At 33.9% G+C, this 15923-nt stretch overlaps 1 protein-coding gene across 1 annotated transcript in view; it reads right to left on the bottom strand.

The window, feature by feature from the left end:
* Positions 1-15522, bottom strand: part of LOC127872057 (probable ubiquitin carboxyl-terminal hydrolase FAF-X) — a 143393-nt gene extending 127871 nt beyond the window's left edge. Inside the window, exons 1-9 of the mRNA XM_052415392.1 lie at positions 15417-15522; positions 14533-14723; positions 12834-12896; positions 12363-12395; positions 11553-11740; positions 10463-10622; positions 8260-8356; positions 3758-3843; positions 2556-2720 (exon numbers count right to left, since the gene is read on the bottom strand). Coding sequence (XP_052271352.1) covers positions 2556-2720; positions 3758-3843; positions 8260-8356; positions 10463-10622; positions 11553-11740; positions 12363-12395; positions 12834-12896; positions 14533-14645 — 905 coding nt within the window. The 5' untranslated portion in view covers positions 14646-14723; positions 15417-15522. The remainder of the gene's footprint in view (positions 1-2555; positions 2721-3757; positions 3844-8259; positions 8357-10462; positions 10623-11552; positions 11741-12362; positions 12396-12833; positions 12897-14532; positions 14724-15416) is intronic.
* Positions 15523-15923: the final 401 nt, after the last annotated feature.

Raw genomic sequence — 15923 nt, forward strand, 5'->3', positions numbered from 1 at the left:
ATTTCATGAAGATTGGAGAATAAATGTGGCCTCTAGAGTGTTAGCAAGGCAAATGTTGACGCCGCATAACGCATGGCGCACGACGGACAAAAGGCGATCACAAAAGCTCACCATGAGCACGTTGTGCTCAGATGAGCTTAAAAAAAAGTGTATTAAAATTATGCTATGCATATTGTTGTCTCCTGTTAAAACTGAGAAAATCAAAGCAGGATTCTGCAATTGCTGTGAAATCAAAATGGTGTTTGTATAAAATCACATGGGATAAAGTTGTAAACTTTTTTTTAATGTAAAAAAGGACTTACATAAATATAAACCTGTCTGTGGCCAATATCCAAAATTTTGAATCTGTGTTTGGACATAATATAGTGTGTGTTTTTCAACTTTTCACAAAGGTTTTTTTCGCAACAAGATCTAAATGTCAGGGGTGTGATTGAGGCAAAGTCAGAGGGGAGGACTATTCTTCGACTGATTTTGACTACGTGAATGGCGCGCATAATGCAATGACAAACCTTAAAACAGACATTAAAATAAACAACTTCTTGAACTTCATAACAATATTTCTTTATAAAAACCTGTTAAACTTCACATTTAACATACTGAGGATGCAAAGTAAACAGTATTTATTGTGATCAATAGCAGCAGTTTTTCAATGTATTGAATTACAGTTAATGGATTAAATATAAACAAACACACTTCGAGTGTTCTTCTTGTGTAAATGATGTATTAAACTGAGTTAAATTAATATATTTAATTTGTTTACCTTTCAATATCTTGCATTTCACATCTTCACTCAGTTCAATGCTATTTCAGTTAACTGAACAGCATGACAAACATAACAAGGCTATTGTCAAGCAATATGGTCCCCTACCGGCTCCACCATTGTCAGAAATTCCACCATTTTCAGATTTTTTTAATTTTTTTTTGTTGCCATAGCAACCACAATTTGTGACGTAGGAACAAACTGAAATGATGTGCATAATGTCCATATTGCCATCTATCCATGTTGCAAGTTTCATGAAAAAAAATTATTTTTTTTTAAAGTTATCGCAGGATCCAGAAAAGTGTGACGGACAGACAGACTGACTGACACACAGAGCGCAAACCATAAGTCCCCTCTGGTGCAGGGCTCGACATTAAAGGTAGTCCGACTGTCAGGGACAACCAAATTGTTACTCCGGACAAGTAAATAAAGAAATTTGCTAGTCCAACTGGACAAGTGGTCATTATAATTGTATAACTTAGAAAAAATGCCTTTAAAGCCATTATTTCTGTGGAGATATCACTCAACTTTTCCGAGTAATTTTGTATACGTTTAATCGTCAAAGCCCGAGATATTCCGATAGTTCCATGTGATACATGTACTACACTGAACTGTTCACAAGGGAAGCAACCCATAACATTTTTTTCTTTGCCAAGATAACAAGAATATTCTCCCTTGTAAAAGAATATGCATTTTACGACACCGGTACACACAGATCTTACAGACAATTAACGTAGTGATGTCCTCCTTATGTATAGAATGATTTATTTTTTTTTAAATATCAGTTAAGTACTGTACATATACATCACTTTTAACATTTTCTGTTTGATATTGGCAACACACAAGTTTTTGTCAGGTATAATGGCTTTGTATAATGTTTAAAAATAAATAATCTTGAGTTTTCCTGTTATTCTAGTCAGTTCTTTTTGTATTGAAATTGCCTACAATTATGTTTGCATGTAATTTGAAGATTCAAGTCTTTATGATTTGAGCATTTTGTATTATTTCATTATTTTGCAAAGAACTGAGCAGATTAAAGATATAATGGTCAGGACAAGTTGCTTTTTGGTCAGGACAAGTGAAATTATGGTCTACTTGTCCGACTGGATAAGTGGCTTCAAAAGTTAATGTCGAGCCCTGTGGTGAAACCGGTAGGGGACAATAAAGCAGAATATGCATATGAATCTGATTATACACAGATCCACTAACATATAAATCAAATCATGTTTGTCTATTTCCATGTTCGAACGATACTCTTCTAAATTGTTTTACTTTGCAAGTAGACTGAACTCCAATTTGCAAACACTGGTTTCCGTGACACAAATTCACTTAGCACATTTCTTAACAAAATATGTGTTGCTTGTATCTAAAACCTAGTCTTTTTCGTCGACAAACACATTTCATTATTCCTATCAAACTATGGATGTCAGTCGTTTATTCGATTGCTATTTGTCATTTCAATAATCTTAATTTTCGCTTCACAACGGCGCCATTTGCAAACGAATCAGCTTAGAAATACCAAACGCATTTTAATAAAACGATTTTAATTGGAAGATTGGGAAACGACAGCCAATTATATTGCTCGTTTTAAAAATGCTTAGGCAGAATCTACCAGTGTAAAATGCTGAGAGATTTCGCAGGCCGCGGATATTTCGGGCTGCTTATGAAATACGTCGACAGAATCGGTGGTAGCCCCTCTCCCCCACATTTTTTAAAACAAATTTACGCGAATCTCAGAAGTGACCCCCGGGACAACCCGATCCGCGGAAAAATCACACCCCAGAATGTTTCATACCGTAAAGCCTGTGCATCCCTCCTGATGTCCACCCTAGCGGTCAGCGTCCGCAGCCTGGATGTAGTGTCCGAGGTGTAGGTCAGCAGGCCGGTCATCACCTGGTCAGCAGAGAACGTGCCACACATATGCTCCACCTTCTGCCATAGAGGCTCCTTGTGTTTATTTCTACCAGATATTAATAACACCTTGTAATCTTATTGAAATTCTTACTAAATGAAACAAGTTTTTAGTAGCAGCACTACTTAACCAGCACCACAACTTTGTTTACATTTTAATACAACACTGTGTGTGCTGAATATTTGAAAACAGTCTTTAATTGCAACATGTATCCTTCATGGTTCGTAAGGGTAAAAGTGTTTTACTATTTCACTGGCTACAAAATAGCTACTAAGTGCAGCGCTTCCAATAATGGACATCCAGGCGTAAATAACGCCCAAAGAAGACAGCCATATGTCTAGTTACAAATGGTGGAAGTCCCTTGGACATCCAATACACCCCATGTACAATGTTTACCAAAAGACATATTTGTTTAATTCAAAGGAATACACATTCACTTTCACACGTTTTTCTGAATGTGGGTACTTGTTACACTAAATTACAAAATATGAACGGAGTGCTCGATGCGCGCACATTGTGTCACGATATTCACACATTTTCAATGGAAATTTCCTCATTCCACAAGTTACTTACATGTATATCCACCAGCATAAATGAAAATGGCTGACATTTGTGAAATTCTTACACACAGTTATCATCTATATTGGCCATATTTTGGTATGGACAATGGAAATCATAATTATACTGGTTTATTGAGTAAACGATAGAGTTTTTAATAGGAAAACTATTTTCAAGATAGGATTTATTATTTGAGAGGTATAGTAAAAAGAAATACTAGTTGATTAAACAGGCAACTGATATGGCCAATGTGCGCAGTAATATACTGAAATAAAAGTGGGACTTTCATTTGTGTCTGGGACGTCCAAAATTTAAAACTTGGAAGTCAGGACTTTTGCAGGCTAGCAGAAGCGCTGCTTAGCGTAAAACAAGGCAACAGATTTTTGAATACTTTATGTGAAACATTTTTGCAACAGATAAAATGGCGCAAAATGGTAGCTTAATCTTCATACTTTCCTTGGAGAGCCCTGGCACTACCTATTAGATTAATTTACTACACACATAACTGAAAACCGCACAATTCTCACATGAGAGACTTGTCGTTGGCGAAGGTTCCACTGAGCATGTCTTGTAGAAACTGACCAATCAGCTCACAGCTCTCTCGAACATGTTTCTGAAACCAATTGCAATCAACACTTACAATTTCCATAGACTTTATTGCAGAATTGTTAAAATGGAGTGAATGATCATGCAAGAAAAAACCAAATATAAACACAATTTGATGTATAATGAATTGTATGCAAGTTTGCATGTTGAACATTGGACATTAAAGGAAAATTTTGTTGGACAAGACAAGCACAGACTGAGAGACATTAATAAGGGATTTAGCCAGACCATCAAAAAGCTCCAAGGATTAAGATATACACATGAGAAATGACATAAGCCATAAGTTAGTAAGTTTATTATCGGTATTAAATATTGACATATTTGCAAGAAAATATAACACGAGCTGTCAGAGGACAGCGCGCTCGACTATTCGAGTGCTTGACAGTATAACGTAAGCCATCATGGAAAGGGGGATAAAATGTGTGTGTGTGGTCATTTAATAGATGATCTTTCAAAAAAAAGAAAAAAATAATTTATTTATAAAAAAAAAATTGCGGTTGTCAGGTAAGTGTTGTTTTGTCAAAGTATGAATCAAATGTGATCATAAATAAAGTAGTTATGGCAATTTAAGCAAAATTTATTAATTTGACCTTGAGAGCTAAGGTCATTCAAAGGTCAAGGTCAAATTCAACTTGCCAGGTACAGTAACATGATGATAGCAAGAAAGTATTTGAAGTTTGAAAGCAATAGCCTTGATACTTTAGAAGTAAAGTGGATCTAAACACAAAATTTAACAAAATATTCAAAGTTACAAAGACAAAAAGGGCAATAATTCCGTTAAAAAGCCAACCAGAGTTATGCAACTTGCCCTGTACAGTCACCTTACAATAGTTAGCGAGTTTCCCAAGTCCATACATGCCATAATTTTTCAGACCAATTCCGGGACATTGAGTTAAATTGTCCGGGACTTTTGCCGATTTTCCGGGACATGTATAAAATGTAGCGATATTTATAGACATATGCATTTTTGGTACGTTTTTTTGTGTTTTGCATCGTTAATTGCAAAAGTTCAAAAGCCTATCCGAAATACACTTGACCTATTAACGTCAAATTAAACATTACTACTTCCATTACTAGATACAAGCCACGTGCTTTCAGTGTAAGCGTTTTAAACATAGATGGTGACGTCACTGCGTTATTGTTATTAAGACCGGTGTGTAACGCGTGTTTTTGATACGCCTTTATTCATTTATAACATTTATATAATAAAAAATACAACAAATGCTGCTGGGACAAGTGGACGAATCTGCTGGGCGTTTTGACATGGCGAACGCAATTCAAATTCACTTATTATTTTTAATGTTATGTTTACTGGGGGTTTTGAACAAGACAATAATAAACCTAGTGAGGATGACGTTTTTATATGCTTACTTTTTTACTCAACTTCTTTGTCGGTTAAACGTGAGAACATAATCTGCTTTTATTTTTTTTACTCAGCGATGTTGGACTTCAGATGTGTGAACAACTATCCTTTGCCCTTACGCAGCAGGAAATAATGACGTAGTAGATTAAAGTCAATTAACAACCATATTAAAAAATGCCGCCTTTTCGGTTTGACCGCGAACGTGAGACAATCGATATGATTACAGGACCCCTGTTAATTGAGAGATTTTGACACGTAGCGTACTCTGCCTATTCGGGTAGGCATTGTCATGGAGACGCTGCAGATATACACAGATTCGAGGTGCAGTTAAGCCTAAGATAAGGTACATGTATAAATGGATCTTGTAAATTCCGGGACATTTGACAGATTTCCAGGACAGCGGGACAAGTTCTTCATTTCCGGGACTGTCCCGGACAATCCGGGACGTATGGCATGTATGCCAAGTCTAAAACGCAATAGCTATGATACTTTAGGAGTAAAATGGACCAAAACACAAAACTTAACAAAATGTTCAATTATCTAAGTATAAAAGAGGCCATAATTCTGTCAAAATGCTTGATACAGTGTTGTCTGCTCTTGTTTATAGATTGGGGTCATGTTGGTAAAGAAGTATGCAAAATATGAAAGCAATATGTCAAAAGACATAGGAAATATTTTAGGTGGTACGCAAACTTTAACATAGATTTATCAATAATATGCATATTCTAAGTGAACAAGAGATGTGTTTGTCAGAAACAGAATGCCCCCTAATGCGCTGCTTTTTTTGTTGACCTTTGACCTTGAAGGATGACCTTGACCTTTCACCACTCAAAATGTGCAGCTCCATGAGATACACATGCATGCCAAATATCAAGTTGCTATGTTCAATATTTCAAAAGTTATTGCAAAACTTTACTGTAAGGTTAAAGTTTTGGGACAGAATGACAGACAGAAAGAAAGAAAGAAAGACAGGCCAAAAACAATATACCCCCGATCGAAAAAGGGCCATAATTCTTACAAAATGCTTGATACAGTTGTCTGCTCTTGTTAATAGGTTGGGGTCATGTTGGTCAAGAAGTATGCAAAATATGAAAGCAATATGTCAAAGGACATAGGAAATATTTGAGGTGGTACGCAAACTTTAACATAGATTTATCAATAATATGCATATTCTAAGTAAAACAAAAGGGCCATAATTCTAACAAAATGCTTGATACAGTTGTCTGTTCTTGTTTATAGGTTGGGGTCATGTTGGTAAAGACGTATGAAAATATGAAAGCAATATGTCAAAAGACATAGGAAATATTTTAGGTGGTACGCAAAATTTAACATAGATTTATCAATAATATGCATATTCTAAGTGAACAAGAGATGTGTTTGTCAGAAAATATTTGGAAATATTTGGGGTGGTACGCAAACTTTAACATTTGCACGCCCATGCGTACGCCGGGGTGAGTAGGATAGCTCCACTGTATATATTTCAAATTAATAGTCGCGCTAAAAATAAAGATATCAGTCTCTTAAACACCATTCTTTTGAATATATGTTTATATTATATTTCATTTCATGTCCATTATTTAAATACTGTGAACCATGAGCGCAAGACTATAAAGAAATCAGTGTTTATTCTGAAACCACTTTTAAACCATTATCTCAAAATGCTGTTTGTGTGATGAAATATTTGTTTACACAGTCAACATGTAGATTTCCAATGTTATATCAGTGTCAATCATGGTTAAAAGTAAAATATTAAATATTTAACTGCTGGCAATGTGACTCATTATTTTTCAAATGGTGAAAGAGTTTACAAAGTGTTGACAATAGAGGTGAAAACCATCAAGTAAAAACTCTGTTTATATTGAATTTCTTTTTTATTATTGTAAAATACCATTGCTTTTGAAGCAGAAATTTTGAAAATAATATATGTAAACAACTTTTTGTAGAAAATCTAAGGAAAACCGTCCATTTAACACAGGTTTATTATGATGAAGCTTTGAAGGAAAAATTGCAAAAGAACACAATGTACTTATAGCAGGGGTGGCGAAATCTCAAAAACCTATACTTGTCCACGGACAACCATTTAGGAAATTTAACTTGTCCGTTGCTGAACTACACTTGTCCATTAATGTTTATATAAATTACAAACGCATTTATTGATTAATGTTAAATAATGTGGAATATATCAAAATGAGTATGAGTTGCTTGTTTTGTTTTTAATTTTATTTCAATGGTACATTCATTATTGCAGTATAATACAAACAATTATGTAACACTTTTTCTGTCCTAGTAAACTGACTGAACTCAATTCGAATCATCATACAAGTAGGGTACATGTACTGTCATACGATGGGATGATACGATGAGGTGCTCTTGGCGGTCACACGGGTGTTGACCAGGCCACAAACTGCTGTTGACTGGGGTTAAGATACAATTTTGACAGGTTGATGGAGAGTTTTGTTTACTGGCTGAGACCATCACGTTTTCTAGATCATGACCGTTTATATAAGCATTTATATAAGAGTTAGTATAAAAGCGGTTCCGGCTCCTTTTCCGGTGTCGTGATTTGTCTGCAAACTTTTACGTATCCTCGTCACGGCTCCACTGATTGCTCTTACAAAGACATATGCACGTTTTAATTGGACATCCGAATGTCAAAGCGCCTTAATTACGGCTTTAATTCAATGTATTTTTGTATACCTGGACGCGACTTTTTAAAAACTTGTTGTCCACGGACAACTTGATTGAAAAAAATCAGTTGCACAGACAAGCAAATGTACGACTCGGGCAACTCGGACATTTGATTTCGCCACCCCTGCTTATAGTAAGAACACTGGAATGCAATGATAAGCTTTGTGCCCTTGGCCCCTTCTGTTAATGGTGTGCCCCTAAATTATCATTTTCTGATAAAACCTGATTCAAACAACAATCTGGACAACTGTGGTCAAAATATCCGTTCACAACCCTGACATTTGGGGAAAATATATGCTTTAAGATATTAGGAGCGAGGCCGAATAGCAGCCCCAAATTTCAACAAAAAACCATAACTGCTGCCATACTCACAGCAGATGCAGTCTCCAGTGCTGATGTCTGCTCCTCCTCTTCCTTCTCATCCTGAGTTACCTCCCTGCTATAGAACTCTTCAGTCTCCAGGGTCTTCCTGAAATAGGTCACAACAAATCATTTATCATATTTCTTATTACGACTTTTAAAAATATTAATTACAGGGTCCTTTTTCAGGTTCAAAACAAAGTTTTCAAATAAATTGTGATATATTTCTAAAAGGAAATATTTGTATTATCTAAATATTTGAACATTTAAATATTCATTGCTATCTGGAGGAATTGTACTTTATCATCAAACAATCACAATATAACGCATACGCAACACCATATGTAAAACAAGAGCACCGCATAACTGGTGCCAAGGCTCGGCTGCGGGTGCAGTTTTGAATACATGAAAGCTTGTCAGAATTTTTTCTTTTTTTTTTGAGGTCAGAGAGACCTTGACCTTTGACCTAGTTACCCAAAAATGGGTGTGGCGTGTAGAACTCATCAAGGTGCATATACATATGAAGTTTTAAAGTTGTAGGTGGAAGCAGTTGAAAAAGTTGTTAAGTTTTTATATTTTCAGTATATTCTGTAATAAAATTTTACTGGGTACTGTACAGGTACCAGGTAACTACCAGTTTACTATAAATAACACAAGTAGCTTGATCATCATCATCACATGGTAAACCCAGGAAGGCAAATTGTGCATGGGTAGTGAATTGTGTATATTTTATATATAAAATTATCAATCTACTTGGGTTATTTATTGTGTGTTGATCGTTATGTCACCTATTTTTGCGATGTACTTTCAATTTCACATCGCAAAATTGTATTTCTGAATATACTGAAACTATGAACTTTTTTCAAGTAATGTAATATACCAGTCGCGATATTTTAAGCAATATATAGAGAATATTTGTTGGATTCAGTGGATTATCGATTTTAATTCACGACTGATCATAGAAAATAATATTTTCACGAGTGGCACAGCCACGAGTGAAAATATAAGTTTTTTATGATCACGAGTGAATTAAAATCGATATTCCACCGAATCCAACAAATTTTCTTTTTATTTTATGCCTTTTTTAACAGTTTATATACATTGTTAAAGAGTTTAACTAAAGAATTTCGCTGGGACAATGACGTCATTTCGTTAAAGAAATGACGTCATTTCACAGTAAACAGTGAAAATTATCGATAATTTTCACTGATAATTTTCATTGTTTGAACAGTGAAATTATCAGTTTTAAATCACTGATATTTCCTTATAAACCACCGGAAAGCATAAAATAAAAACTAATAATTGTAAAAAATACGGTATTTTGCAACTTTTCTTTTTTCGTCGTTTGTGGTTGACGGTCCCTTCAATAATGATTTTGTTTGCAATATAGTGATTTTTAATTCATTATACAAATGAAAAAATTTTATTTGAGCATTTTGGGGGGAAGGGTGTGGTTTCTTTTTTTCTAAAACAAGGCGAAATTACAGCATAGAAAAACGTACTTGTTTTGGATTTGATTTCTGAACTTAAAAACACTGTCTGTACTTTATCATGATTTATTTTAATAAGAAAATGGGACTGACAGTTGTTATTTCAACAAATAAAGATCTTGTTTGGAGGAGTAAGCACTCTGCAAGTAAAGTGTTATTATGATATTGTCATATATTTTAGTGACCCAATGAAACTGTCAATAATGTTGACATAATTTAATGACTTGATATAATGTTGTAAATGTTTCTCCTATTATCAATAATGATAAAAGTCATGGTGACAATTATGTTTATTGATTCTTCAAATGTGTCAATATAAAGTATTTTTAATATACATTTTATTAATATGGAAAATCATTGGCAAAAACATGACAATTTAGTAACTTAAAGAACATTCAACAACAACAGAAAATTAAATGATCCACGTGCAAAAATGTTATTATTTATATAAAAATAAAGCTTATTTAGACTTTGAAAGTTAATCTTGAAATGTATTTGTTTATATACTTGTAAAAGTAATAGTAGATTCAAAGACATAATGGAATACAGCATAATAACAATAATTCAATAAACTGTTCTTACATAAATGTCATTGACTATATGTACAAGGAAATGTAAAGGTTTTTTACGTCGCAAAAAATGGCCACATTTTTTGTGACCCATTGTAACCCCTGAATACCCTTTAAAATGCATAACAAGCCCCCCTTCCCATGAAGCCTGCTTACTGCGCCCTCTGCTTGATATCCTGCACCCTTGTGTTGATGACGTTCACGTACTCCCCGTACTGTGCAGTCACATCTGCACTGCGGGCACAGTATGCCGTCAACAGGGCTGCCTTGCGCCGACTGGTGTTGATACTCATCTTCAGTTGCTGATACTTGTTCTCTGTTCAATGGAGGATGAGCAATATGAAGAATAAGTAGATAAGTTTCTTATGAATGATTTAACTGTGAAATAAAGTATGACCAAAGATCGATATGCACGCAAGTTAGGCCTACATTAGTACATTTTAAATCTGACTTTCCCAGAATCACAGATTTATGTTACATTTCTTGCTCTGAAACAATATAACAATGCAAGAATACTGTGTTCTCCAGAAGCACCAGCAGCTGGCAATGTCACTTGTTACTAACTATCTTGGCGCCGGCTACTTTTCCCCAAAATATCAATTCAAAACAGTGCAAAAAACTGCCATTTTAGTACTAAGTCGCTGGCTACTTTGAAAACATAACTGGCTACTCAAATATTTATGGAGAACACTGCAAGAATAATAAAAGAATTCAGACCTACTTGGCCAAACTGCAAAGTTTGATGACTGGGAAAATGTGTACATTTTTTACAGCCCACGAACACCGGTAGTCCTTATAAAAAATGTATGTACACATGATCTTTAAATTTTTAAAGGAAAGAGATAATATGCAATTTACTTTTTTCTTTTCATTTAAACTATTGACATTTCACACACAATTTATAATTGTTTAAGTTCTTTTTAAAAAGGTCAATAATCAACGATCTTAAATTGTAATGATGCTATTATGGGGACTTTGCCAAGTGAATTGTACACTTGTTATGCAATCATAAAATCTCTACTTTTGTGTAGAAAGTGAAGTTTATTGCACTTGTTTAGGAATAAAAACTACTGAATTTGTGTAAGGGTTTACATAATACCTTTCACAAATAACCAGTTCAAAGAAAAACAAATTATTAGTGTCAATAATTTATGATAATTAAAGAAAACCATGTTTTAAATGTTAATATGTTATGTACATTTTTATATTTTACTTAATATGGTTTCACAAAGGATTCAACCAATACCTGTCTCTGTCACCTCAGCTGTTATCCGTTCAACTTCATGCTCAAAATGGCCGACATCTCTCAGAGTTGTGGTAACCTCCCCTGACAGAGCCGCTCTCCGCTCCAGGAGAGCACATTTGGTCTCCTCAAACTGTTCCCCACCAACCCCATAGTTCACTCGGTACTGGGGGCTGCTTGACTTGTTTTTACTGGAATACTGTTAAGAATGGCAATAGGACTACACAATGCTGTTTCCTGTGCATTGGCAACAGCACTGTTTAACAAGACTGAATATCAGATTTCAAGATTCCTAGATTTCGAAAAAACAACACATTTTTTCAAGATCTGTTAGTAGAACAAATACAACTTTTTTGTTCTAGCTATTATTCTTATTTCAGATTGCTCTAACTTCTACAAATTTAAAATTGAGAAATTTCATTACCTATAATAAAATTATCAAGGCATGCAAATGTTTCAACTGTGATTACCTTCCAATATATTCAACGGCTCTTTTCTTAATAGCAAATTTGAATTCCATTAATTGAAGAGATTAACTACTTGTTAACATCCTCAGCCTTGCGCTGATCTATAAACCATATAATTGCAACTTTTACAAATTAATATTGATTAGATAACCAATTATCATATGGATAAATTAAGAGTTTAGTATTAAACTGTACTATCTGCTTAAAAAAAATCTATCTAAGATACAATAGTTTTGCCTACAACCCCCAAAATATGTCTTTATCTTAACAACTGCTGGTGTTTCATTTGTAATCCATCACTGATACTGCTTCTTGATGATTAAAAGTTGTTTTGAAGCAAGGATACAGAGCCAAGTTTCCTGTAACTGTTTTTACTGTCCTGAAAAATAATTTGATATCATATGTGACAGTAAGGATCAGCATTTATTTAAAAAATAAATGGGCATTGTCATTATGATGGCATCATTGAAATTCCATTACATCATGGCATTTATAAGTTCATTCACAACATTCAAAAAGTTAACTAAAAAATTGTATATGCTTAATACTAAATAATTGGAAAAAAAATCATAACAAACACTTATTAACTTGATTTATTTTGACTTATGACTTTCCATGAACAAAACAATATTTTTTTCTGACGCGAGTTATTTATATATTCTTTTGAGTCACAACTTAACAACAATTATATTGCAAATCTGTGAAAAACTCTACTTAAGACAGAAACAAACCATTAAAATAACTTCATATAATTATATCTTCAAAAAAAGTAGCTCATATATCAAGATAAAATGCAGTGTTTGAAACCATAACTTACTCTGTTGAGCGTATATGTTTAATAACCCACTGCCAGATTGGGGCACAGGGTCCTCGACACAATCTGAAATGAAGTATACAAACTTTGAGGCATTTAGAAGTAGAACATGGATTCAAGAACTTCTACTTGTTGTTTGCCTCCATTACATCACAAACAAGGGACAAAATTGTCACAAAACCAGGTTTTCATTGTGAAAAAAAATCTGATAAAGGGAGACAACTCAAACTGAACTTTTGAAATGAACAAACAAAATTAACCCCCTTTGTAAGTTTGTTTTAAAATAAATCTATTTTTAGCCGTGGCGACCTTGACATTGGAGATATTGACGTGATTCTTTCGTGCGACACACCGTCCCATGATGGTGAACAAATGTGCCAAATGATTTTAAAATGTCATAATGAATGACATAGTTATAGCCCAGACAAGCTCATTTATGGCTATTTTTTACCTTTGAACTCAAAGTGTGACCTTGACCTTGGAGATATTGACGTAATTTTTTCGCGCGACACACCGTCTAATGATGGTTAACAAATGTGCCAAATGATTTTAAAATCTCACAATGAACGACAAAGTTATGGCCCGGACAAGCTTGTTCCGCCCGCCCGCCAGCCAGCCAGCCAGCCCGCCCGCATTCGCCAATCTAATAACCAGTTTTTTCCTTCGGAAAACCTGGTTAAAAAGGTACTTGGGTAGGCCAAACTTGTACCATCAACTGTATTAAGATACAAGCCTAAACACTATTTCCCTCTTTTTTAGTATACACTGGCTATTTCCAAATTCAATAAGGATCAATGAATGAAATCATAATTAACTCTCTGCAAAAGATTATTTGTATGTATAATTGAATTTAGTGAATATCAAAGTCAATCGAACAAGGTAAAAAAATCAGCACAGAATCCCCAAAAAATGTCAGATTACACACAAATAGAGCTAAATGACACAATATTTTTTAACTGTCATCTTGTCATGTTTTTGACTGTTTGAAATTTAGTTTTCTATGAATAATGTAAGCAATGAAACATATTATTTGTGGGTCTTGTCTTTTGCTGTTCAAGTTAAATCTAATTAACATATGCAATGCCAATGAAGTTATAACTGCTATCATTTGTTGTTCTATTGGTGAACTCAAAAGAATACTATGTAACAATTACATCATTTCAAACTCTGCTTATATTTTAAACTTGAAGGTTCTTAATAACATGGTTTATACGTGATCATTAATGGAACTAATGCAAAAACTGTTTTTATAGTTGGTGTGCTCAACTTTAGAGTATGTAAAGTAACTATGAGGGTTGTTTCCCTTTAGCCATTTAAAATTGAATTGGAGTGAACATTTAAAAGAAAAAGATGATGTTATAATGAGCAATGAAAACAAATTCTTGTAAAAAGTAAGAAATAAATAAGTTAACATTCTTAAACATGTCAAAAATATATTCATATCAAATACACATCTTTCTTATTTTTTGTGACATAAATTAAGCAGAAATTTTAAAAACAGCTCACAAAGCTCATAAACTTAAATATATATCATAAAGTGAAAAATATAATTGACATTTAAATGTAGTTCAAATACCAATCACTAAATCACTTATAAATAAACTTTTTAAAGCAATATGAAGCAAACTATGGTCCCTACAATAATTCAAATATCTGAACAAGGTATTTTCACAGATAAAAGTAATATGCCCCTGCAACGCACAGCTTGAGTTGTTCAGGTTTTGGGATGCTGGCATGCGATCCTTGCGGATAGAAATGCATCTCGTTGGTGACCCAGTCGTAAAGGCGGCAAGCCAATTCCCCTTCGCTTGCCATTCTGTAATATGGCTAATGCCTCGCCACCAGATTGAACAAAAATATCTCTAAGTCCCAGTTTCTACAGCTTCCCAGCATCTGAAATGTAACGAAATAGCAGTCAATCAGTTTACAAATACTGAATTATGCAAATTCTATGTGTTATAAAATATCATAAAGGCAAAACTAAAAATGATCAGAATACATATCACATTATATTGAAAACATTCAATGCTGTTGATTGTTGAATAATGAAAATCATGGTATTGCATGTTTTCTAAACTTAAAAAAATATAAATAAACTGAAGTAAAAACATTTTCGGAATTAATGTGGCGTACATTTATGTTGACATAAACATTTTAATCATTATCCTTAAAACAGGGAATTTGATTTGACATTTCTAAACAGTTAAGAACATTTAACATATACAAGATATGCAATTTTGCTATGTGTTTGTATGCAATCTTAGCCAAAATTCAAGGGAGGCAAAAGCGGTCGCCTTGTTGAATGAGGACAGGCAGTGTTTATCTTTAACAAAATGTGTGCTAACTTCTTTATCTGTTGAGATTTGCAACTTTGCAACGGCCATAATTAAGTAAAATTGAAGCGCTTTCTAACAGAAGAATGCATATAGCAGAAATTGCATGCACAAACGATTTCGAGAAAATCAAGGTCACGAAAATACGTGACATTCCTCAAACAACAGAGTCGGATTTCTACGTAATTAGACTAAAATTAAACCAAAATATAGTATATTAGGATGTATAAAAGGGACAAGATGGTATATATACGTACAAAACTCATCAAATGTCACTCGTTTGTCTTGTGTGGAAGACTTCGGAAAATCAATTTAAAACGGCCGCGAAATTGCAATACACCGGATGTTTGTGATTTACACGGAGCACAAAAAGACGGAACGCGTCTTACTAATTAGCGGGATTTCAGTCAAAATATGGTGGGTTCTGTGTGCCTAATTTTTAAATTTGCTAAAAACATCGAAAACCCTTGCTTTAATCGAACAATTAAGGGGTTTTTCTATTAAGGGGTTGTTATTATATATTAATTCGTTAAATAACATGTATTTGGATGGTCAGTTAGCGAAAATTAAAGAGATGGGATACACACTACGTCTGGTTTGGGGCGCAACCTATAAAGTTCAAGCATTTTAATTGTTTTTATCTAATCAAATAAATGTATAACATCTTAATACGTCTAAATAATTATATTATTCTGTTTTCCACTCATTTTATCAAAAATTGATACAAGAAATCATGCAAAACATCGTGATAATGGACCAA

The sequence above is a fragment of the Dreissena polymorpha genome, chromosome 3, assembly GCF_020536995.1.
Source record: "Dreissena polymorpha isolate Duluth1 chromosome 3, UMN_Dpol_1.0, whole genome shotgun sequence".
Lineage (NCBI taxonomy): Eukaryota > Metazoa > Mollusca > Bivalvia > Myida > Dreissenidae > Dreissena > Dreissena polymorpha.